We start from the raw sequence: 24,110 nt of genomic DNA on the forward strand, positions 1-24,110 counted from the left end.
AACGGATATAGGAAAACGGAAAAAAATGAAATGTTTCAAGCACTTGAGTATTTTACTCTCATATTTCAGGGAAACCTCACGTTATGAAATGGTAGTAATTTACTCACGGGTCCGAGTTCTGGGTGCACGATCGATTTGAATCCTTTGATCGATCCAGCACTCTTTGTATTCGCATTTCTAACAATCGATTTTATCTGAAGGGCTGGTTCATCCTTGCCAGAGTTGATCCGATGAATCCATTGAATAGTTTCAACCGCTTGATCAGTATCACCCTTCCCGACCATAAACTTTGGACTCTCGGGAAACTTCAACAGTGCAATGGCACAAACCAGTCCTGGCAAAGCGCAAACGACGAAAAACAACCTCCAGGGACGGTAGATTATGTCCAGGAAGGGAACCGCCAACTCCCACTCGTTGTTGATCGTGATGTACGCAATTCCTGGCATAAACAAACATCCCGTTCCAAATACAAACGAAGCGCCCATGATCGCCCGCGATCGTGTGTTGTAGCTGTGAAACTCGCCAAGGTACGCGTAGATTGAAGCTGACGGTCCGGAAATACTAAAATTTACAAATCAATTGAGTTCATTCTAGACATTACAGTAACTTGTTACAAGAATCCTGTGCAGAATCGGAAAACTGCCATCCACACGAACGTGGTACTGAAACTGGATATCAACGTTGAGACGAAAGACAAAATCAGTGTTGGCACTATGATGGCACGGCGACCTTGGGTGTCCGCCAGAAAACCCCAAAGGTGAGAACTCACGATGATTCCTGTAGCAAATACTCGAGTCAAGATTTAAAAGGAACGCATAACTTGAATCAAAATACCAATAATCACAACGGCACTAAGTATTCCTTTCTGGCTCGTGGTCAGCTGCAGATCACATTCAGCAACCGTCATAACGTAACTTATACTCAGGCACTCGAGCATCACAGCGGTTATGATCGTGCCCGAAATGATGATCAACGTGTAGTTGAACAAGCCAAATTCTTGAAAAGTAAATTGATATTAGATTTTCCAAGCAACAAAGAACAACGTTACGTACTTGCTTGTGTCAATGCATCGTCCACGGTTGCGTCTTCTTGACGATCTTAAAAAAGTGAAAGTCATAAAAAAATATTTAATTTTAAATCGTAGAATAGCTACATACCTGGATCTTTCAAATTACTGGACATGGCCACCGATTGAAATCTGTGGTGTGCCGATAGTTCAAGGTAATAACTTTGTCTGTACTGAAAGTCGTGAACAGCGTGAAATCATTTGTACATGTACTCTTATTGCACCAGTTCTGTAAATCTTGGGGCCTAAATCAACTCGTCAAGATAACGCTTCTGTGTGTTCTCTTGAGATTTACGCAAAATAAAAACCGAGCTTGTGCTTTTTTCTTCCAGTGAATTTTCAAAATTGCTGTTTTCAATGTTTATTTAAAATTTCCCTTCGACAACCTGTAATTTGAAAATAGATTTTCGATTTGGTGTCTCCAGCAAAGTTGTAGTTGATTTTTTTGGAAGAAAAAAAACACGAGATAAACAGAATCCAACAACAATAAGTTGAATTCCCATTTTTTTCAATTTAAGGTCTTTTTTTCAATTCAATTCGGTTTTATTGGTGAATAATCAAGATACAATGAGTAATCAAGATCCCCGGTGACTTCTTGCTGGGCCGTACTGCCGCTACCGGCAGCGACCACGCTGGCGAACGAACGCCCCCAACCAGGAGGGAACGCTGAATTTTCCGCTGGAACCGTAAGCTGTCCAGCTGCAGGAACGGCTGAGCTCATACTTCGCTGAGGAGGGTGGGACGCTGCTGCTTTCTTCTTCATCTTTTCCTGCTCCTCGAGGTAGGCCTTGCGCGCGACGCATCCGCGGTAATTGCCGGTATGGTTGCCGTCACAGTTCGCGCACTTTACGCGCGGCTTGGTTTGTTCTGCCTTGTCCCCCAAGTCCGCCTTTCGTGGCAGTGCGCACGCCTCCGAGAGGTGTGACTCACCGCACTTCACGCAGCAGGGCCGGAGGTTGCAGTTCCGCGAGCCGTGGCCGAATTTCTGGCAACGGTGGCATTGCGCTACGTCCGTCGGGTTCTTGGTGTAAAACCGCCAGTTTACCCAAAAACCTTCCAACGTCTTAGTCCGCCGCAGGTCTTGGACCTTGACGGTGCCGCGGTCGAAGTACAACAGGTACAGTGTGTGTATACCTGTTACCGTTGTCTTGCGCGAGAGCACTTTTATCTCCCGCGGTTTTATTCCGGCGTCCGAAAGGTGCTTCTTTAGGTCAGAGATCGGACGGTCTTGATAACCCTGCAAGACGACCTTAACAGGGGGCTTCTCGGGGTTGAATGTGTAGAAGTTGAAGTTGCTACGCTTCAATTCTTCAAACACCAGGTCGAAATTCTTTTTATTCAGTGTGATCACTTGCACTGCCGACTTACCGATTTTCAGACAATATCCGAGGCCTTCCAGCAACTCGTCAACATCATCCGCCAACGTGTGCAAAACAAAAATTGGAGGTGGTCTACGTTCCGCTGGAGAGTTGTTCTTTTTTGACGTCGACACTTTTTTGCGTGCACGTTCATCGTCGTCGTCGTCGTCGGTAGTGCTGCTACCGTCGGTGTTGTTGTTGTTGTTGTTTTCTTCGTCGTCGCTCAGCATCTGGAACTCGTTCCTGATGGGGATGTTGGCGGATGTTGATGTGTCAATGGTCGTGGCACCGGAAGTACCGGAACGGGTTCGCACTGGTGATCTCGGATACTTTTTGTCGATTCCATCTGCGCTCACGCTCCCCTGCGCGATGGCGGCCGACACGGCGTTGGTTTGTTTACCTTTTTGCACACGGCCGGTAGACGAACTTCGCGGGTTTTTCGAGGCCGCACTCGAACTGCCACGGCCACGGCATGCTGGAGAAGCAAACTCGCGGGTAATCACAATCAACTACGGCGAAAAAATTCGAAAAAACGATGGAGCACTGAGCACTTCTCTGCTGCTTGTTCTCGTGCGTACACGGAGGTGATTTAAGGTTTTTTAAATATGTTTTAGAGGACCAAAAATGTATAAAGCGCGCGTGCGTTCAAGAAGATGCAAATCTGCTACTTGAGATTTGATTTCTTTTTTTGAAAAAAGGCTGTTTTCGGAAAAAAATCTAAAATGTTGTCAAATAAAATTTCAAAAACCATCAAAATTACTTTACAACATTTTGATAAAGTGCGCCGTTTTAAAGTCATTTTTAAGTTTTTTAAATGTTTTTTATATGTTCATTTTCTTTTGTTAAAAAATCACAAACATTGAAAATTGAAGCAATAGTTTCCGCCTGTGTTGGATTTTTTGCGGTCTCGCGAGAAATATTCCTCTCCCCCAAGTTCTCGCCGCGAGTCCCGAGCTACCGAGAGCAGCTCGCCGATCGCCCTTGCTCACCTCCGCTCGCGAACCAGAATTGCCCGTGAGCGAGAAGTAGAGTGTGTTGGAAACAAAAAAAAAACAAACTCTGGGTCCATTCATAAACCACGTGGACACTTTTTTGAAATTTCAAACCCCCTCACCCCTCGTGGACAATTTTTATACAACACTTTTTATTTTGGTATGGAGCGTGGACAATCGCTGAACCCAGCTCCTTTCCCCAGTTTTCACGTTTTTAATAAATAGTCCTAACACAACTCTTTACCATCGAGTCGTTCGTTTGCCTGATAAACAAATTGCTAGCTTTGAACGGCTAGCACAAGGCGTTTGCGGCGAAAGTGAGAACGCGAACGAAAATGCGAGCGAGTTGAGGAAAGTACTACAAGTTCTCTCCCTAGCTCGCGAGCGAGCAAGACTTTTCTTCTTCTCGCTCGAATTCCAGCACTGGTTTCCGTTATAAGGCTAGTTCGCAGATCGGCAACAGCTTTACGAACAGCAGAACAAAGGAGAGGGAGCAGTTTCTTGGGGCTTTTCTTCACCCTCTCTGGCTTGCTTTTACTGCCGCCGCTGCCCATTTGAAATTTTCCTTGACCGGTTTCTTCCGAAGTGCGTATACCACTTTATCGTGAATTGAAAAATAAGGGCAATTTAGGGGAACTATACCCTTTCTCAGCCTATTTCTATTATCGGCCTATCAGCACTTTGATCATGAATTACAGCTTTCATAAAGTGTTTTTGACTGTTCCAAAGTAATAAATAGCTCAAATAGAAGTGAGCAAGCAACTCTCCATTGTTCATATATCTGAAAATGTTGATTTAATAGCGGAAAAGGCAAGACTGATGAGAATTGGTCGAACGGCTTAGAGTGATTAAAATGGGTATATTTCCCCTATATTATATTAGGAAAAACATATTTTATTACATAATGTATGCTTTTAAGCGGCTGCATCGCAGTAACTAAAGGCCCAATGAATAATTTAAAATTAAGAAAAATTGTAGAAAATTCTCGGCCGTTATTTTTTTTTTGGAAGGAAGCTTTTTCTTTACGATTTTTTTAAATTGAAATTTTTTTTCATAATTTACCTAAAAATGTCTATTACTTGGAAACGACAGACATTGTTTGAAACGTGTAATGTCATTTTCGATCGCAAATTTGATTCTAATAATGATTTTTTTTTTAATTTTGTTTGACAATGTTTTAAACTTTTCCAAAAACAATAATTAAGAAAGACTTATTTCCGATTTTGCACTGTCTTGAACTCTACAAATAGTATAAAAATAAATATTTAAATAATATTTAAATTAGAAAATACATATTTTGGGAATTTAAATTCCCTTAAAATTTATGGATAATTGTATTAAAAATCTAATGATGCAAAATAACTTCTATTGACATAGGGACAATGTTTCATCCAAATCAAAAAATATAAAATTTAAAATCTTGAAAAAAATGTGCAATTTAAGATAATAACTCATTTTACAAATTCGGGAGGTTCAATTACCTTTTAAAAATGTTGATTTCACCAAAAAACTTTGCGGATGGGTTGTTTTTTTGTTTTTGTCCGATATTTTTATCTAATGATAGGGGAAATATACCCTTTCTCATCAAACACCTATCTTCGTCATATGGAGAGTCTGATGCTCGATTAAAGCTCCAAAAATACTATTTAGGCTGTAAACTTACCAGCAACAGCACCGCCTCGAGTAAGCACGCAAATATATGCGACTTACTGGCCAAAAAGATCAAATTTAATGCACTTTTGATCATAATTTCTATTTTGCGAGACCATTTCTCATCATTTTGGTGGCACACACATCCACACGCAAGATCAGAGGTTAACTGCTTAACGAATGTCGCCATCAATATCTTTTCACTTGCGCTAACGATTTCAAAGCGCTTAAGATATAAAACTGCTTCCAACTACCGGCAACATGTTCTTTTGACCGTTACTTAGTCACTCACTTGAAAAATAATCCCGAAACATGTAAATAATTAGCAAGCACCTTAAAAAAATCAAACGCGCCAAGTCGTTTGACGTTTCAATTTTGACCATCCATTATAATCGAAGGCTGAAGAAAACGGAGCGAGAAGCGAAGGCAAATAAAGAACAAAGGGTGGCCACCAACACCACCAGCAGCGCTTGTGGTGTTGCCAGGAAACTTTCTCTATAAATGCTACTTTTCGTCAATTTTGGCAGCACGAAGCAGACTCAAACGAGCGTTGGAAGTAAAAAAGAACTAAGCTGAAAATACAAAAATGGGCGTGGCCCAATGCACACGACTGATTAGAATGCGTTTTTGAAATATTTTTTTAAAATGCTTGTAAAAGGAATAGCATAACTTTCAATAAAAGTGAAAATAAACAGAAATGTTCACAAAAAGTTGCTCTACTCGTTGGTGTACTTGGTTTTACTGAATTACAAGGAACACTCCAGATTATCCAGCATCATTCAAACAAGACCGCTTATTAGGCTTAAAATGGGTTTATTTCCCCTACATTTGTAGCAAATTTCTCAGTTTTGTGTCCAGTAGGCAGTCCAGACTCGATTATCCGAAGGTCTTGCCAAAATTTCACTTCGGATAATGGAATTACAAAAAAAAAACTTTGTTGTCTTATTTCCGATTGTTGAGCTTAAGTGTGACCCCTAAACTATTCTTAATTGACTTAGAACTTTTAAATCCAAGATGGCCGCCAAAATAGTGGTGGTGAAATATTTAAATAATATATTTTTTTTAATTTTATAAAATAGGGTCGCAGAACTCGAATTTGATGTTTAAAGTAAGAAAATAAAAAAAAAACACGAAATGGTCATGATTCGATTATCCGAAGTCCCATTCAAACCTTCGGATAATCGAGGTTTCGGATAATAGAGTCTGGACTGTATTACAAATCTGTTTCGGTGTGAAGTTAGGAATGATGTTTAGACAAATTCCTACACGTGCTTGTTCACCGTAATCCCCGCGGATATCCCCGTGTAAATGCAGACAGTCTCAAAAGCCACCATGACACTCGGTTAAGATATAACTGCCACGAGGCTTGGTTGTGAAATAGTTGTTTGTTCCTTTTTTCCCTTTTATTGAAAATTTGTCGTTTTTTCCCCGCTAGGCATACACAAATGGGCCGACCAGATCCAGGGCGTGGGCGGCATTAACGCCCCGAAGAAGCTGGTATGCCACTGCATGGACGGCCAGGAGCGGATTCAACTGCTCAAGGGCAAGGACGACATGCGGCAGGACGCCGTCATGCAGCAGGTGTTTGGCATCCTCAACGTGCTGCTCCGAAATGACAAGGAAGCCAGCCGGAGGAAGCTTGCGGTACGCACGTACAAAGTTGTTCCCCTGTCGCGGCAGAGCGGAATTTTGGAGTGGTGCTCGAATACGGTTCCGATCGGGGTGTGGCTCATTCCGGCACATCAGCGGTACCGCCCGCAGGACATTACTCCGATCGAGGCACGCAAGCTGTTTGCCGAGTTGGCCAAATCCTCGGTGAAGACCAAGCAGGACAAGTTTGGCAAGATCTGCGATCGGTTGAGTCCGGTGTTTCATCACTTCTTCCTGGAACGGTTCCTGATGCCGGGCATGTGGTTCGAGCGACGGCTTTGCTACACCAAGAGTGTGGCCGTTGCGTCTATGATCGGGTATATTCTGGGCATTGGCGATCGCCACGTGCAGAACATTTTGGTGGACGAGAAAACGGCCGAAGTCATTCACATCGACTTTGGTATTGCGTTCGAGTTGGGCAAGAATCTGCCCACGCCCGAGACGATTCCGTTCCGGTTGACTCGCGATTTGATCAGCGGAATGGGCATCAGCGGCATCGAGGGAGTGTTCAAGAAGTAAGTTACGCGTTACCACAAAGAAGTCATATAGTAATGATTTTTCATAACCACCCTCAGATCGTGCGAGCGAACGTTGGAAATACTGCGCGCAAACCACGCCCCCATCATGACCATCCTGGAGGTGCTGCTGTACGACCCGTTGTACAGCTGGAACGTGCTGACCAACAAGAAGGCGGCCCGCCGTCAGATGGCGGAAATGTACGGCGACGAGGAGTCCGGCCTGGGTGGCGGATCCAGCGTGAACATTAGTGCCGAGCGAGCTCTGCTGCGGGTAAGTGATAAGCTGAACGGAAAGGAGGATGAAAAGTACACATCCGTGGAGGGACAAGTGGAGAGACTGATTTTTACCGCCTCAACAAATCTGAATCTGTGCCAGCTGTTCCACGGTTGGCAGCCGTACCTGTAAGGTAAGGGGGCGTCGTTGACATTCCTATTTTAAGTATTGTTTTTTGTTCGTCCTAATATAACTTGGTTCGTTACTTTTGATAAACAATAGTTTTGGTAATATCAGAGCTTGAAAGAAAGCCATTGCAGATATAAAGTTAAACTCTTAAAGAAGGCAGGCTGGCCTGGGTTAAATCCCAGTCGATCCCGGTTAGAATTTTTTGTGGCTGGAAATGCATACAAAAATGCTAAACTAGAATTTCTAGAAAATCTTAAAGGCAGGAATCGCTTCTGGTGATAAAAATAAGTCATACATGTTTGCGTTCCACACAACGTTTATAGTATTACAATCAATATAAATGCATTTGTAAATGACCCTGAGACACTTTGTGAACAATTGATACGGATTAGCTCGCGTAATTTATCCTCCAGTAACTTCAACGGACGTTCCGTTCATGTAGCTGCTCTTGTCCGACGCAAGGAACGCAATTACTTCAGCGATTTCTTGGGGCTTTCCGAACCGGCGCAGGGCACACTGCATGACGACCATGTCCTTCACCTTCTGGGGCAGGTCATTCGTCATGGGCGTCTCGATGAATCCGGGCACGACGGCGTTGACGCGAATGTTGTACCGGCCAAACTCGCGTGCAACGACCTTGGTCATCGCTTCGACGCCGGCCTTGCTGGGCGAGTAGTTGGACTGGCCAATGTTTCCGCTGCGAGCCACGATCGACGAAACGTTCACCATCGATCCGGTCAGCTTGGCATCGATCATGGCCTTGCCAAACTGCTGCAGCATCAGCCACGTTCCCTTCAGATTGACGTTGATCACGGCATCAAAGTCGGACTCGGGCATCTTGAGCAGGAAATTGTCCCGCGTGATACCGGCCGAGTTGACCACGATCGTCGGTGGATTCTTGTACTTGGCGAGGGTGGCGTCAAGAACTTGCGAGATGCTGGCACTGGACGAGACGTCCATCTCCAGGGCCGTGTTGTCATTCTGCCCTCCGAGGCTTTTGATGGTTTCCTCGACGGCCTGCAGGTTACGATCGACCGCCACGACAACGGCACCGTCACGGGCCAGCAATTGACTGGTGATGCGACCGATTCCCGATCCCGCACCTAGTAGAAACACAAACAACTCAATTAGATCAACGCAAATTGTTGCCTCAATTGGACTACGCGAGTTATCTTTTTACATAATGGCTTTCGATTTTATTTGAACGACCTTGAACCTACCAGTCACCAGCGCCAAACGTCCTGCCAATGGTCCACTCATGTTGTCCAAAAAACTCTTGATCGGTCAATCCTGAACGATAGCAAAAAAGATGTATTAAAATCCAAACTAAAACCAATAAACCAACTAAATAGGTACTTACAGCACGATATCGCCACGAGCCCCAGAGACTTGCACACCCGTATCGAAATTAGCACTGAATGCCAAAACTGGATTCGAGTGGATTTACGCTAGCCGCAGCAGTTACGTATGTCACACCTTCACACACTTGCAATACATATGCACCATTAGGTGGCGTGCTCGCATCGCGTAAAACTCGTAGACCGGCCCACCACATGATTCTGACAGATGAATGAACAACGCATACGGACGACTGTTGTGGTTGTATTTACGTGCGATAGTAATGAACACCTTGGAAGTGAAGTAAAGATGAAACAGTTAGCTTCAAATACATACAGAGATGTTTGTATCAGACGTTTCTAACGCTAACGCTGCTGGCTATGGGGTGGTAATGCGCTAACGCTCATGGTAGGACCAGTGTCCCACTAGGGTGTAATATGGTTGTATGGAAAAAAAATAAAGTTGTCCAAATTTAGTGAGCACAGCACTTTTTCAGTTCCTTATGGGGTCCTAAACAACCCCTCAAAGTTTGGGACCGATTCGTTGCGCAAAGCGATTCAATTTTCCATATAAATTTGTATGGGGAAAGCCATTTTTTTGGATTATGATATTTATCAAATCCACGTTTCATGCACTTTTTCAGTTCGTTTTGGGGTCCTAAACAAAGTTTGGGACACCATACTCTCTTGCGGAAAGTTGTAGAGGACATTCCAGAGCATCCGAATATGAGTCCCGTTTTGATATAGAATGTAACGTGGATTTGATAAATATCATAATCCAAAAAAAAACCCGATTTAATATCACCAGAGGTGAAACAGAGCCTTTCTTACAAAATGATGAAACTCCGAGAAATATATTGGTGCAATTATTTTTTCAAAAACATAATGATACCATCCAGTGAGAATTTTACCTAAAGCTTCGAATCTTTTAAGGCTAAACCTCAAATGCCATTTTTTTTATTTCACAGGTACATTATTTGTCGCAAGACATTTAAATTTAATTAAGAAAAACATATTGGATTGACATTATTAGAAAAAAAATAAAGGGTACTCAGTCTATAATGTTAGTCTATGATTAAAAAAATATGTATCGCTATTGCACTTTGTCGATCAATTATGAGAAGCCAGAAAGAACACTTTCACGCGCAGCGTAAAACGCGCAAGCGTAAAAGCGCTGGCGTTGAAGCTTCGACTTGACGACTTGTCGAGCGAGAACGAGCCGGAACTTCGAATTTGATGTTCAGTATATGATTTTGAATAAATCCAAAAATTTAATAGGAAAAAATAGGGTAAAAATAAGACGAAAAACACTAAAATCGCTATATCTCTGGAAATACATTTTGGAAAAGCTTCAAATTTTGGGCCCAAACAGTTTATGGCGCATGTTTTCGAATGGCTTTTTGTTTGAAACTGAATTCTTTAAATTTGATAGTGTTATCTGTAAAATAGTCCAAAAAATACCTCTAAAAATGGCTTTGACCACATTTACTGGTCGAAAATTGTGAATCGAAAAATAAAATGTTCGTCTCCGACCCCACGGCTACAGATCTGGCTTTTAAAAATTGTGGGTTTTACGAGCGGTTTTCCAGTGATGGAAGACACAATTTTTTAAGAGCGGATACAGACATCGGCCATGTATTTCAGAAAAAGAGCTCTCAAAAATCAGACTTTGAGTTCCGGGTTTCGGGCGAAAATTCAATCGAAAGAGCGCATCTAAACCTTCAATTTAGTAATAGGATTTTTTCCTTGGACGAAACTTCGCCGTGCACGAATTTTTTTAGATTTCTGAAAAAAGCGTTTTTCCAAAAGCAAACCTTAAACCTTTCTTTTGTAAGAAAGGCAAAAAATCCGTATACAAATTTATATGGAAAATTGAATTGCTTTGCGCAAAGTGAGGACTAAACCAATCGGTCCCAAAATTTGGGGAGTTGTTTAGGACCCCAAAAGGAACTGAAAAAGTCCTGTGCTGGAAAATCGATTTTGATATTACACCCTAACAACAAAAATGATGTATGGGTATTCAAAAATCTGTATTTTTTGATACAAGAAAAAAAAGGGGGCGCGACAATGTGGGAAAGGGAAGTAATTTGTGATTGTAGACGGTATTGTTTTGATTCGCAGTATGTTGAGTCAACTGTTGTGGATGTACCTGAACATCGCAGAACGGGGTTTCTCTTCTTTCCGTTTTTATCTACCATTTATTCTGTTTATTTTGTTTCTCTGATTCTCTAACACGCCTTATCTTTATTATCGTCCATTTGTTTTCGATTTTACTTTCATTGATTCTCTTATTTCTCAACGCTTTTCCACTCTATTTACTAATTGGGTCCTAAAATGAAGCTTAGATTGCTGATATTATTGTTTACAGCGATAAAGCTTATTTTTCTGAGTACAATGACCCTTTGTACGAGCACAAAGAGTTTAAAATGGATTTTTAAATCAATTTTGAAAAATTAACCTCGCGGTCCTTCTTGACAGAAAAGCTCCTACTTGACAGCTCGTTCCAAGGGGACCATAGTTGATCCATCGAAAAAATGTTGTCTTGTCAAAAAAAAATTTGCATTAAAATGAAAAAAAGTGATCAGAAATGGTTTTTTATCGTGTTTTTTACCGTTGTACATAAAAATTGAGATAGGGCTTTAGTACCCAATTGATGCTGCTGTAACAAACTGTCTGTTTTCCCTTAATTTGGCAGCGATGTCAGTTTTGTTTATCTTTATTTATCTATTTGAATAATTTCTCATCTTCCCTGTAAATTGCCCTCAATACAATCTAAGCTTGTTTGTTACCTCTATTTATTAATTATTGTTAATTTCTTTTTCTACTTCATAAATTACTATCATTCTTTTACTATTGATTTTTCAAATAGTATATTTCTTTCACTGTCCATTGTTTTCAATCTTCACCCTTTTCTTCAAACAAATGAGGTTCGAGCCCTTACTCAATTTGTGGAATGATCTAAGAATTAACACATATATTACTATTGTACTTTTGAAAAACTTTCATAAAATGCTTAGGACCAAAAATTGTAACAAAACACCGCGACCAAAGAAATAGCAACAGATAAACACGACTCAACACTAGGAAAGATTTCAGGAGAAAACAAAACGCAGTAAAATAACAACTAGTTTTTGAATTCAAACTAAAAATAAAACAGTTTTTGCTTTAATGAAAGTTGATAGGCACACTATAGATGGTTAGGCGCTTATACTTACTTCAAACCCTACGTAATGTACCAGCGTGCTGCTCGTACTGACTCAGAGCAAGGGTGAGATGTAGGTGCAAGGGCAGTGCGTGTTCGTCGAGAACCTGGTGCACAAGATCGGTCAAGGCCGGTTCTTACACTGAAAATTGCGAATTGCGAATTTTAATAAAATGCACCGTTTTCAAGTTATAGCCATTTTTAGGTAACTTTTTTGAAAATAGTCGCAGCTTTTATTTTTTTTAAATTAGTGCACATGTTTGCCCACTCCTGAAAAAAATATTGTTATAAGCTGAGAAAATTCTCTATATTTTGGTTTTTTGACTGTTTAGTAAGTGTGAATAAAAACATTGGTAAATATGAAGAACGTTTAGAAGAAAATGAGCATGAGCATGAGCATGAGAGATCACCCATGGTTGCCCCTCCGTTGCTGAACAGAACCGTAATATCCTTTCAGCACTACTCAGGGATGCCACTTGGTTTTTTAAAATGTCTGTAAAAAAGTCTGTGTATGTCTGTGCATTTGTCTAAAATTCAAATATATCAATTCACAGTCATTGAAATCCATCAGAAATTGCGTTTTTAAGAATTTGAAGACTAACGAAATAAGTTTCGACAAAAAAAATTACTAAATATTAATTTAATGAAGTTTTTTAAAAGTCTGTGCACCTTAAAAAATGTCTGACACAAGCTCAAAAGTCTGTGAAACACAGACAAATCTGTGTATCTGGCATCCCTGGCACTACTGATCATAGGCTTCGACGATCTAGTGGTGTTTCCCTTATCAACAGCATGTATGAATGCGCTGAAAAGACAAAACACCATGATTGCCAAAGCTAGATCATTAAAGAACGTTTAGATGAAAATGAAAAGATAAAATGTAAATGCGGATGAAACAAAACCCTTACAACCACAAAAAAACGAGACATATGTTAGTAGGAGCAGAAAAGAACAGTGAATCAGTCATACGAAGTAGTCAATGCGGATCGAGAAGAAATTGAGCCTAGTATCCCCTCACAAAGACTTGTACAAAAAGTGCTGAAAATCAGAAAAGCCAGAAAGTCAATGCGGATGGAGAGCAAATTTGACACTCTTCTCACAAAATCGTAAATATTTACAACAGACTTCCTCAATATTTTCAGCAAATGTCTCACCGAGTTAGCACCTTCTTTCTGGTTTGTTTCTAGCAATGACAATCTAGGATTTTGGCTAGGGAGAACAGTTTTTCGTCTTGCTTTTTGGTGGAGTACGAGATTTAGGGAAGTGATATTAAAATAAAGGCAACACAGCTTTTATACAGGAAACACTACATTTTATTTTCATATCAGTATTAATTATCGATTTCACGCTCATATGTACAGAATATATCCAAGTTAAACTTCCTTATATACAATCTTTGACTTAACACCGTAATAAATACTCGTTATAATGACTATCATCATGTTTTAAGGCGAATGTTACGTATGTTCCAGTATTCTGCTGCAAGGTATTGCAGTTTCTTCTTTTTATTATCCAAAATTATTGCCAAAATCGCCACTGTTGCTACTGCCACTTCCAAGGTTTAAATTTAGCTCCGCCAAATGGGCATTAAACGTTCTATATTTAGTCTGGTTCCACTCGCAAAGCCGGAATCCGGTGGGTGGTCGGTAAATGAAAATAAATGGTAAACCTAATCAAACACGCGCACTTCCTCCGTCTGAATGGGCTATAAACGATTCTTTTTGAGTAACATCGCTCTCTCTCTTTCAGTAAAGCAAAATAGTAATACTTACACACTAAATTACACACGTACACACACACACTTAGAAAAGAAACGCACACACACTTGGTAAAACAAACCATTCAATCTGGAAATAATTAGCTAAACCAGCGAGCAGTGAGTGTGGGAGCAAGCCGTTATAAACGGTCAGTCCAGCGCAGTAAATTCCCGCCTGATCGGTGCCAAAAATTAGGGGTTTGAAAGCTTAAACGCGCGAAGACGTGTGGACGGACTTAAACCTATTGGTTGATTGATTGGTTGGCCACGCGGCCCTTTGTTCTCTCCGCTCTCAGATGACTAATCTATGGATGTGGTTGGTATCGATGACGAAATCACCGCTGCCGGAAGCAGGATTTTTGGTTTTTCGCGTCAGCTGACGTTTGGGCTGAAAATAGTGAGAGCATTATTATGGGCTGATCGATATTCGAAGGGGTTCATATGCTCATACCTGGCCATTTTTGTTGATCATTTTGCTCTGCTCGATTAGCCGGATGGGCACCAGCCAGAGGTCGTCCGAGAGCGTGATGAGCACGTTCGTCAGATGGCAACACTGTGCGGCCATTCGAACCTGGGCGCCGATGTCGTTTTTGTCCGGTGGGTGGATGAATCTAGGAAGGAAAATGGGATATTTTAAATTTCGAAATTAATTTTATTCACATGACACATGACATAAAAACCCGAAGCAATAGTTTCCGAAATATCGCGATTTGAAACATAAGGCATAAGCTGACTCTGAGAAACTATTTTTTTTACAAAAAATCAAACTTTCTGTTCGACAATATTTTTGAGTCTTTTCAAAAATCATATTTTTTTCAAAAAATCATAACTCCATACATCGCGCCACCCTTACTCTAGCGCTAAAAAATCTTGTTTGCCCACTAAAAATATGTATTTAAAGAAAAAATCGAACATTGAACATTATTCAGCGATTCCAAGTCAAACCAGCAGGATCCAAATCAAAAGTGCTTCGATTTGGCTCAAATTTGACCTGGAAACCATTTTTGGTTTGGTTATTAGGGTGGTCCTTGTCGAAATAGGGTAATCCAAAAATCAGCGCTTTGACTATTTTCGTGAATCACCATTTTTAGATATATTACGTAAAACATTCTGAAAATTTATTAAATAAATATTTTCAGCTGGTCCCGAAACCATCAATCCAGCAAATAAAATTTTAATTTAATCTTTATGTGTATTCATGTATGTTTTCATAATGTCTTAGTATTTTTTAATTTAATTTATTTTATTTAATCCTTTAAAACGCCGATTTTTGGATCACCCTATTTTGCCAAGGACCACCCCAATCGCCAAACAAAAAACATATAGGAGTCTAACTATTTTAAACAAGGATTTTCCAGGCCAAATTTGAGCCAAATCCGAGCACTTTTTATCTGGATCCTGCTGGTTTTCAGTGGAATCGCTTTATTTTGGAAATTCAATAATCAGTCAAAAAAAAAAGCGAATAATTTCCGTGTGCTTATTTTTTATAAACGTTGCCTAGTCACCGAATACTGCTCACTACACAGAAAAAAATCAATTCCCGTAATCGTGAATTAAGTTCACGAATGTGAGATCCACGAAGGAATTTATTCATGAGTATGGTGCATTTGCACCATAAACGTGAATATATTCCTTCGTGGTTCTCATAATCGTGAACTGACTTCACGGTTTCGAGAATTGGTTTTTTTCTGTGTAACTGAGCTGAACGAAAAATTACGAGGGGATCACCGATGCATAATATTTTCCTGATGAAATATAAAAATAAAAGTTACTCAAATTAATTTACAATGCTTACTTTCAATATCTTATAAATTGCGAATAAAAATGAAATAAAAGTTTTTTTTATTATTGAACATGATTTTTGCATCCATAGGGGAGCGGCCGTGGCTGACTGGTTACGGTGTTCGCTTTGTAAGCGAATGGTTCTGGGTTCGATGCCCATCTGCTCCCAACGAGAAAGTTTAGAACATAGAAAATTCAAATGATGAACGAAAAATCAAAGTCGGTCGAGGCGGGGTTCGATCCTCCGTCCTTTGGATTGGTAAGCAAAAATGCTAACCACTAGGCCATGACGACTTGGTGAGCTTGGACTGGAATTAGGAATACTGTTACAGAGAGCGAGTTGTGGCGCTATAACCACGGCAAATAGAGTCCAGGGCATTCGTGGAAATACAATGTCCCATCCCAGAGGGTCCCGGAGTACCAAACCTTCTTAGCATGGTGCTCCCAACGAATACAATCAAACTCTCGGAGCGTATGGTGGTGTGTCCCCACGCTTCTTCCTCCCCTGTCGATTCAGAATTGTGTTGTTGTTCGAACACTCAGTGCTCAAACTCAACCCAATTACGAGTCATCTCTGCGATACGGCTTTACGCAGTAGGCCTGGCCGCTTTAACGCTTGTGATGTTTCAATGCATTTTCAATGCAATGGCGCACTACAAGTGTTAATAAATGACAAGAAGAGTGCTAGGCGTCATCTAACCTAAGGCACTCTCCAGGATCCCTTCGAAAGATTGGCTGCGCTAGGGTCTGATTAAATTAGATTAGATTAGATTGAACATGATTTTTGCATCCATTAACCCCTCGGTAATAGCGGTTTGTTTTGTTTTTTTTTTTAACGTTTGTCTTTTTTAACTGGGCTACAATCCAGTTATTGAGCGCCCAGTTAAAATGCAGCCCAGGTACCGAACAAGTACTGTATCTGATGTTTCGATTATCCGAAATGAAATTTTTGGAAGGCCTTCGGGTAATCGAGGCTGGACTGTATGTATTTCATGAAATATTATGGGTGGAACAAATTTAACTATATTTTTATAATTTGAACAAGGCCAATGCAAATTTGGTTTGAAGCTTTTGTCCCCTCCCCTCCCTTTAGGATTTTTACAAAAATTTATGAGGCAAAAAAAATAAACATTAAAATTCCATTGAAAATATTGTTCAGTCTGTTGTAAACTATTTAAAATAAATTGAATAACGTTTTTTTCTGTATTTAAATGAAATCGAACAATTTTATGCTTTTCACATTTTTTTTGCCTTCCTCACCAGGGGTTTTTTTCTGACAGTTGATTGAGTTCTTCTCTCATTTTCGCTACGTCTGCCTGACCTAGACATTCTGCTTTCGCTCAAACACACATGAATGAATGAGCGCCACACAAAGTCACTCAAATGCTCAATTGACTCTCTCCCGAAATGCATTCGCGTATCACTAGTTCGTTTGACATTTGATCGGAATTTCGATCAATTTTGCAATGATAGCTATCAATCGACAGCTCTTTTTCTCTATCACTGACTTTTGCTAGTCGAGGGCCTGGCGGATAATCGAAGGCAATTTTTTTTTTTAATTTTGAGCTCGGTTTTGAGTTTGATTTTTTTTTGCTCGAATTGGAAATTGTCCGCGCGCCTAGGGACTATCCATAAACCACGTGGACAGTTTTTTTTTAAATGTCAGACCCCTCCTCCCCCTCGAGGAAAATTACAAAACAAATCCTTGGGAGCGTTCTTTTATTACGTAACGCAGTTGGGGGGAGGGGGGGGGGTCGGAGGCTGTGTTACGCTCCATACAAAATTTTAAAAAAATGTATGGAAATTTTGTTGGGATGGGAGGATGGTGGTCCAAAATTCCAGTTTTTTTTGCGTTACGTAATAAAAAAACGCTCCCCTTTTCGTATGGAGCGTGGACAATCGCTGAACCGCATTGCTGCTGTTGTCCTGCAAGACCGAAACCGGGTACTGAAGAGTCTTGGTATCTAGCAGCTAGAGTTGGCCATGGTGTTGGGTCTCCTAGAAAATGGGCGTCAACGGAGGACTCTGGTTGCTTCAGCAACTGAAGCTTGCTGTCCGGAAGGGAAAGTGGGCGGTGATAAACGGCAGTACCTGGGATGTACTAGGCACACCTGGGATGTACTAGTCCATCCGAAACTTCCGGAAAATTTGTGCAACAGGCTTAGGGACCATCCATAAACCACGTGGACACTTTTTTGGAAATCTCGAACCCCCCCCCCCCCCTCGTGGACAATTGTCCATACAAAAAAAATCTTTTTTGAATGGAGCGTGGACAATCGCCATACCCCCACCCCCCCCCCCCCCCTAAAGTGTCGACGTGGTTTATGGATGGTCCCTTACCAAAGAATCAAGTCGAAACTTCAAAAGTTTGACCACGGATATTACCCAGACTACTTCAGTGAGTGTGGCAGGCTACAGTACATTGTTCTAACAACTTATTGGGATAATCTGGGTCATCCAAGGACTCACTAAAGTTAAGATCTGTGGGTCTACCGCCGTAACAAGCCAGAGGTCGACGGATTTTGACTCCGGAACATATCCGCATAGCTACAGTGAGTATGGTTGACTACTTTTTCTGATGAGTTGGGATGTCCTGGGTCATCCAAGGACTCACTAAAGTTAAGATCTGTGGGTCTACCGCCGTAACAAGCCAAAGGTCGACGGTTTTTGACCCCGGAACATATCCACATAGCTTCAGTGAGTATTGTAGACTACTTTTATGATGAGTTGGGATGTCCTGGGTCATCCAAGGACTCCCTGAAGTTAAGATCTGTGGGTCTACCGCCGTAACAAGCCAGAGGTCGACGGATTTTGACCCCGGAACATATCCGCATAGCTACAGTGAGTATGGTTGACTACTTTTCTGATGAGTTGGGATGTCCTGGGTCATCCAAGGACTCACTAAAGTTAAGATCTGTGGGTCTACCGCCGTAACAAGCCAGAGGTCGACGGTTTTTGACCCCGGAACATATCCACATAGCTTCAGTGAGTATTGTAGACTACTTTTCTGATGAGTTGGGATGTCCTGGGTCATCCAAGGACTCACTGAAGTTAAGATCTGTGGGTCTACCGCCGTAACAAGCCAGAGGTCGATGGTTTTTGAACCCGGAACATATCCGCATAGCTTCAGTGAGTATTTAGACTACTTTTCTGATCAGTTTGGATGTCCTGGGTCATCAAAGGACTCACTGGAGTTATGATCTGAGAGTCTACCGCCGTAACAAGCCAGAGGTCGACGGTTTTGACCCCGGAACATATCCGCATAGCTTCAGTGAGTATTGTAGACTACTTTTCTGATGAGTTGGGATGTCCTGGGTTATCCAAGGACTCACTGAAGTTAAGATCTGTGGGTCTACCGCTGTAACAAGCCAGAGGTCGACGGTTTTTTACCCCGGAACATACCCGCATAGCTCCAGTGAGTATGGTAGACTACTTTGCTGATGTGTTGGGCTGACTTGGGTCATCCAAGGACTCCTTGGAGTTAAGATCTGGTGGTCTATCATATCTCCAGAAGAGTCCTTGGATGACCCAGAACATCTCAACATATCAGCAAATTAGTCTACCATACTTACTGAAGCTATGCGGATATGTTCCGGGGTCAAAAACCGTCGACCTCTGGCTTGTTACGGTGGTAGACCCATAGATCTTAACTCCAGGGAGTCCTTGGATGACCCAAGACAGCCCAACAGATCAGCAAAGTAGTCAACCATACTCACTGAAGTTATGCGGGTATATTCCAGGGCCAAAATCCGTCGACCTCTGGCTTGTTACGGCGGTAGACACACAGATCTTAACTCCAGTGAGTCCTTGGATGACCCAGGATATCCCAACACATCAGCAAAGTAGTCTACCATTCTCACTGGAGCTATGCGGATATGTTCCGGGGTAAAAACCCGTCGACCTCTGGCTTGTTACGGCGGTAGACACACAGATCTTAACTCCAGGGAGTCCTTGGATGACCCAGATCATCCCAATAAGTTGTTACAACAATGCACTGTAGCCTACCGCACTCTTGAAGCAGTCTGGGTAGGATCCGTTGACAAAATTTTGAAGTTTCAACTTGTTTCTTTGGTTAGCCTGTTGCACAAAATTTCCGGATGTTTCGGATGGACTAGAACATCCCAGGTGTTCCAAAACCATGCAAAATGTTTTTATATCATAACTAAACAAAATACTATTGATACATTTTGAAAATTCTCCGACAAATTACGAATTCCCAAAGATTCTTAATTTAAGTCATATTCTCAATTTAAGTCACGGACATTCTTTTTTTAAACGATTCTCGATTTAAACACCCCCATTTCGTTGTGTAAATCAAGAATATGGTGTATTATAATAATATAATATAATTGATAATAATATTATTTGCAAAATCTGGATGGGTTTGTTTTTGTTTATCTCATCCAAGTAAGCAATAGGGGGATGGCGTCGCTATTTTTAGACCACGTTTTCCACTTTTTCTCATCGAAACCGACTACTTTATCGACTTCATTTTGCTGGGTGAGATAGGACGCCGTCTATTTTTAGACGATGACTCAGCACTTTTCCACTCTTGCGCCTAAAAAAACCAGATGGCAGCACGATGTAACGCCACGTCCCTATGAAAATTAAAGAGAGCAGTGAGCAGCAGAGAGAGAGAAGGCAAGCCGTCAAGTCAGAGTAACTCTTTGAGAGTCAAAATCGGCAATCTCTCGGTTTAAATACATGTGAGCTCACTGAGTGTAACGTTCATGCGACCGGCCCTCTTTTGAGCGATCACTTAGCACTGAATTCATGATAGGCGTTCTGAGTTCTCTATCAACGATCAAATGGAAAATGACAGCTGATAGGCTAGCTGTGTCAAATATCGTGCGATCACTATCAGTGATCGATCCCTTTTAGAGCCCTGATTCCTCACCTTACTGAGGAAAGGCTATAAAATCACTCGAAAAACAAAATTCTTAATTTGACCTCCTAGACCCACTCAGAATCAAATTTTGAGCAAATGTCTGTGTGTGTGGTGGGATGTTGATAAAAAAAAATTGCACTGGCTGACCCGATTTGAACCTTTTTTTCTCATTTGATCCGTCTTGGGGTCCCATAAGTCGCTTTTGAAAATGATAAAGTTTAGTTAAGTACTTCAAAAGTTATGCTAAAAAAACGAATTTGTTACAGTCATGTTACACATTTTTAGAAAGGGTTTCGAAAGACCTTTTCAACGAGTTCAAAAGATTGAAGATCTGAATACCCTATCAAAAGTTATAAGCACTTATGTGTTATTTATGAACTTTTTAGAGGCCGGATCTAATATATTTCGATGAAAACGTTATCCGGATCTATCATGCAATTTGTCGTTGGATAGGTAATCAAAAGACCTTTCCAACGAGTTCAGTAGATTGAAGTTCTGACAACCCTATCAAAAGTTATAAGCACTTAAGTGTTATTTATGAACTTTGTGGAGGCCGGATCTCAGATATTACCTAGCATTACACTCTTAATGTGAGGAAGGCACCAACCACCTAATGGTGGATTAAGTACCGTTTTTAAATTTGGGATCACAGATCAAGAAAACAGACTTAAGAAAAAAAGTTCAAAATGTACAGTACTTGTTCGGTAACTAGGGTGAACAAAAAATTACGAGAGGACTACCGATCGAAAAAAAATCTTTTCAAAATGCAAAAATAAAGATAAAGAGCTTAAATTTGCTTCCAGAGCTCACCTTTCCTTCAATTTTGACTTGTAATTTCATAAAACTGAAAATATAAATTTTAATGTGTTAAACTTGCTTTTTGCATCCACTAGCCTCTCGATCATTTCGGTTTGTTTTTTTGTTTTTTTTTTGACGTTTGTCTTCTTTTAAAGTGGGCTACAGCCCGGCTATCGAGCGTCCAGTTATCGAACAAGTACTGTATTAATATATATTTAAACGTATTAATCATTCTGTAATAGTTTGGTTCATTTTTTTGAAAATCAGGCTTGAAATTGAAATGAATTTTGTTTGCTATTTTTTCCGAGATATCAGAAAGTCCCTTCTCCAGTTACTTGTTGGCATATGGGTTTGTGGAGTTTTGCGCAGAAGGAATCGATGGAAAAAGTTTTATAAAAATATTCGCAATTAAAATTCGTTTTCCTGTAACGTAGAAAATTGCTCACTCGCAAGCACACTCACCTCGGTGGGAACAGCGACGGCGCAATGATGGTCGCCACGTTCTGCTGGCTCATCTTGTTCGTGTCCTGGCGCTCGACGACAAGCCGGAAAAAGCTCAACAGCTCCCGCAGGGTGTTCCGGTTCTCGTGCGGTAACAGCTGGCAAAGCACCGCCAGTGCTTTGTACTGATCGTTTGGAGGTAGGACTGCGTTTAGTTAAAAATTGAAGTTAGCGACTATATCAAATCAAATTGTGACATTAGTTTTTTTTACCATTCGTTTGATAGAAAAGATGCACTAGATCGTTGGCTAGCAGCGGTTGAGGTAGTTCGCGTAACCAGCGCTTCAACAGTGCACTCAAGTCGTGCACGCCGGCCTTCTTGAAGAGTGGTTCGATCTTCTCCGGTTTGTAGTAGAAATTGTGCTCAATTTCGTTGTAAAAGGCTTCGGTCTGCAATAGAGAGAAGGGATGTTTTAGTGTTTTACGACACATAATTCTGAGAGTTTGAACGTACCTTTTGCTTGTGTCCCGGAACCCGCAGGATGCCTTCCTCTCTAGCACCGCGTAACCTTAGCTCAGATAAGATCGCTTGCAATATCAGAGGCACGAGGGTGGTGTCCTCGCCGGTAATCTGTTGGTCGCGTCTCACCAGTGCGTTCAGTGATACTCCAAAGACGTTGCCCTCCTCCTTTCGTTTTCGTTTGAACGGTTTCCGCTTGTCCAGCGCCACGCGGTTGTTGTCGAACAGCGAGGCCAGCTCGAGCCACAACAGCGGCTGCAACCGCTTGACGTCCCCCTCGGACACCTGGTCGATGTCGCAGCACGGTTCGCGCAGGTTCCACAGCTTCTGCGTGGCGGACGCCGTCTCGTGCAGCGGCGTCGACGTTTGCTTGATCATGCTCTCGAAGCTGACCGGTTCGTAGGAGGACGAGTTCTCGACGGAACAGAGCAGACTGCTGCGAGGCGGAGAGTTCGGCGGACTCTGCTCAGACGACGAGTTGCCCGAGTCGTCGTTGCTCTGGTTGTCGTTGTACAGGTTCGTATGGCTGCGGGTGCCGGAGATGTGCTGGCCGCCACGAGTTCTAGTTACAAAAATTTAAAATAATATTGTAACAGTCAGAATAAGGAATCACCTACTTGTATTGCGCGACTAGAAAAATGTAACATCACTTTTCAACTTACCCTATCGTACAGGAAGGATCCGATCCCGACCGGATCCTTGGTATGTGAATGGTTCCCAGTCTCTGAAAGTTTAGTAATTCTATGCCCTCTGCTGTAATTTTAGAAAAAAAAGAAGAAAAACATTCAAAATACGTTGTTCTTTTGATCATTTGATCACCCTATCTACCAACCATTATGAAAGGGTATATCACAGCGCACGTGCGACCCCCGGAACAGTTCGGCCGAGCCGCGCAACGGTGCGCTCGGGGTCCGCCGGAGGTTCTGCTTGCCGCGGATGGGCGTCGGTCGCACCACGGCCCCACTTCCGCCATCGAACACCGACACGAAGCTCGGAATGTGGTGATGGTGATGGTTCCCATTGTGGCCGCCCACGCCACCGTTCCAGCTGTCGTCCCCGGGCAGTGAATCGAGCGAGTCCGGAGTGGCACTGCGCGATCGTGTTCCCGTGCTGGACGAGTCCAGGTCCCGGAACACGTCCCGAATGTCGGGCTTTTTGCTGCCCCGGTTACGGGTCCGGCCGCGGACCGTTCGGTTGAGGGCGTTCACCCTCTGCTTGACCGCTTCCGCATGGGCCGTGGACAGGCTGGCGATGACCGGCACGAGCTCTGTCGTGGAGAGTTCGCGACCCTGTGGACAGAAGGATGTATAGAATTAATAAATATAAAAGCAGGTATTTGAAAGACTATTTTCGTTAAAATTATTTTGACATTGCGGCCTTCAAAAATCCTCGCATATTTGAGTGATTCAACGATTTGTTATCAAGTCCTTCTGTTTAATTCTGTCAATTTAAACCAGTAGTGTAGCGAAACTGTATCACTGCCCCGTTGAACTCACAGCTTCCGACTTCTTCTCTATACCAAAAAACGATGACCAATGAAGGTTAAGTGTGCGAATGGTGACCTGAAAATCGGTAGCACCACGGGGGGTGGGAGGACGTATCAACGGACAAGATCATGGCCACGAAGCGTGCGATCAGACCGCATCCAAGCGCATCGCATCGCTTTTTGCATCTCGTTCACGACTTGGTGCGAACTCGATCCCGTCTTCGTCTCTTGTAGTGACGGATCGCTTTACCCTCTGCTGCAAG

The 24,110-nt window shown here is 42.0% G+C and overlaps 4 protein-coding genes across 5 annotated transcripts in view; 1 reads left to right on the forward strand and 3 right to left on the reverse strand.

The window, feature by feature from the left end:
* Positions 1 to 1,280, reverse strand: part of LOC120424560 (putative transporter SVOPL) — a 30,206-nt gene extending 28,926 nt beyond the window's left edge. The window contains exons 1-5 of the mRNA XM_052709202.1: positions 1,158 to 1,280; positions 1,053 to 1,097; positions 835 to 996; positions 615 to 777; positions 129 to 561 (exon numbers count right to left, since the gene is read on the reverse strand). Of these exons, the coding sequence (XP_052565162.1) occupies positions 129 to 561; positions 615 to 777; positions 835 to 996; positions 1,053 to 1,097; positions 1,158 to 1,182 (828 nt within the window). The 5' untranslated portion in view covers positions 1,183 to 1,280. The remainder of the gene's footprint in view (positions 1 to 128; positions 562 to 614; positions 778 to 834; positions 997 to 1,052; positions 1,098 to 1,157) is intronic.
* LOC120424566 (serine/threonine-protein kinase ATM) overlaps positions 1 to 7,815 on the forward strand; it is a 53,170-nt gene extending 45,355 nt beyond the window's left edge. The window contains exons 12-13 of the mRNA XM_039588735.2: positions 6,502 to 7,231; positions 7,292 to 7,815. Coding sequence (XP_039444669.1) covers positions 6,502 to 7,231; positions 7,292 to 7,640 — 1,079 coding nt within the window. The 3' untranslated portion in view covers positions 7,641 to 7,815. The remainder of the gene's footprint in view (positions 1 to 6,501; positions 7,232 to 7,291) is intronic.
* Positions 7,816 to 7,935: 120 nt separating this feature from the next.
* LOC120424565 (estradiol 17-beta-dehydrogenase 8) lies at positions 7,936 to 9,169 on the reverse strand. Its single transcript, XM_039588734.2, has 3 exons — positions 8,998 to 9,169; positions 8,858 to 8,927; positions 7,936 to 8,740 (listed from the first exon to the last, which is right to left on the reverse strand). Exons 2-3 carry the CDS (start codon positions 8,895 to 8,897, stop codon positions 8,040 to 8,042), a joined length of 741 nt encoding a protein of 246 aa, XP_039444668.1. The 5' UTR covers positions 8,898 to 8,927; positions 8,998 to 9,169; the 3' UTR covers positions 7,936 to 8,039.
* Positions 9,170 to 13,466: 4,297 nt separating this feature from the next.
* The window catches only part of LOC120424549 (rho GTPase-activating protein conundrum), a 162,671-nt gene continuing 152,027 nt past the window's right edge, over positions 13,467 to 24,110 (reverse strand). For both annotated transcript variants that reach the window (XM_039588715.2, XM_039588714.2), the window contains 7 exons: positions 23,194 to 23,650; positions 23,024 to 23,114; positions 22,356 to 22,923; positions 22,114 to 22,291; positions 21,863 to 22,046; positions 14,384 to 14,543; positions 13,467 to 14,320 (listed from right to left, as the gene is read on the reverse strand). In XM_039588715.2, coding sequence (XP_039444649.1) covers positions 14,225 to 14,320; positions 14,384 to 14,543; positions 21,863 to 22,046; positions 22,114 to 22,291; positions 22,356 to 22,923; positions 23,024 to 23,114; positions 23,194 to 23,650 — 1,734 coding nt within the window. In that variant the 3' untranslated portion in view covers positions 13,467 to 14,224. The remainder of the gene's footprint in view (positions 14,321 to 14,383; positions 14,544 to 21,862; positions 22,047 to 22,113; positions 22,292 to 22,355; positions 22,924 to 23,023; positions 23,115 to 23,193; positions 23,651 to 24,110) is intronic.

Source organism: Culex pipiens, chromosome 2, assembly GCF_016801865.2.
Source record: "Culex pipiens pallens isolate TS chromosome 2, TS_CPP_V2, whole genome shotgun sequence".
Taxonomy (NCBI): Eukaryota; Metazoa; Arthropoda; class Insecta; order Diptera; family Culicidae; genus Culex; species Culex pipiens.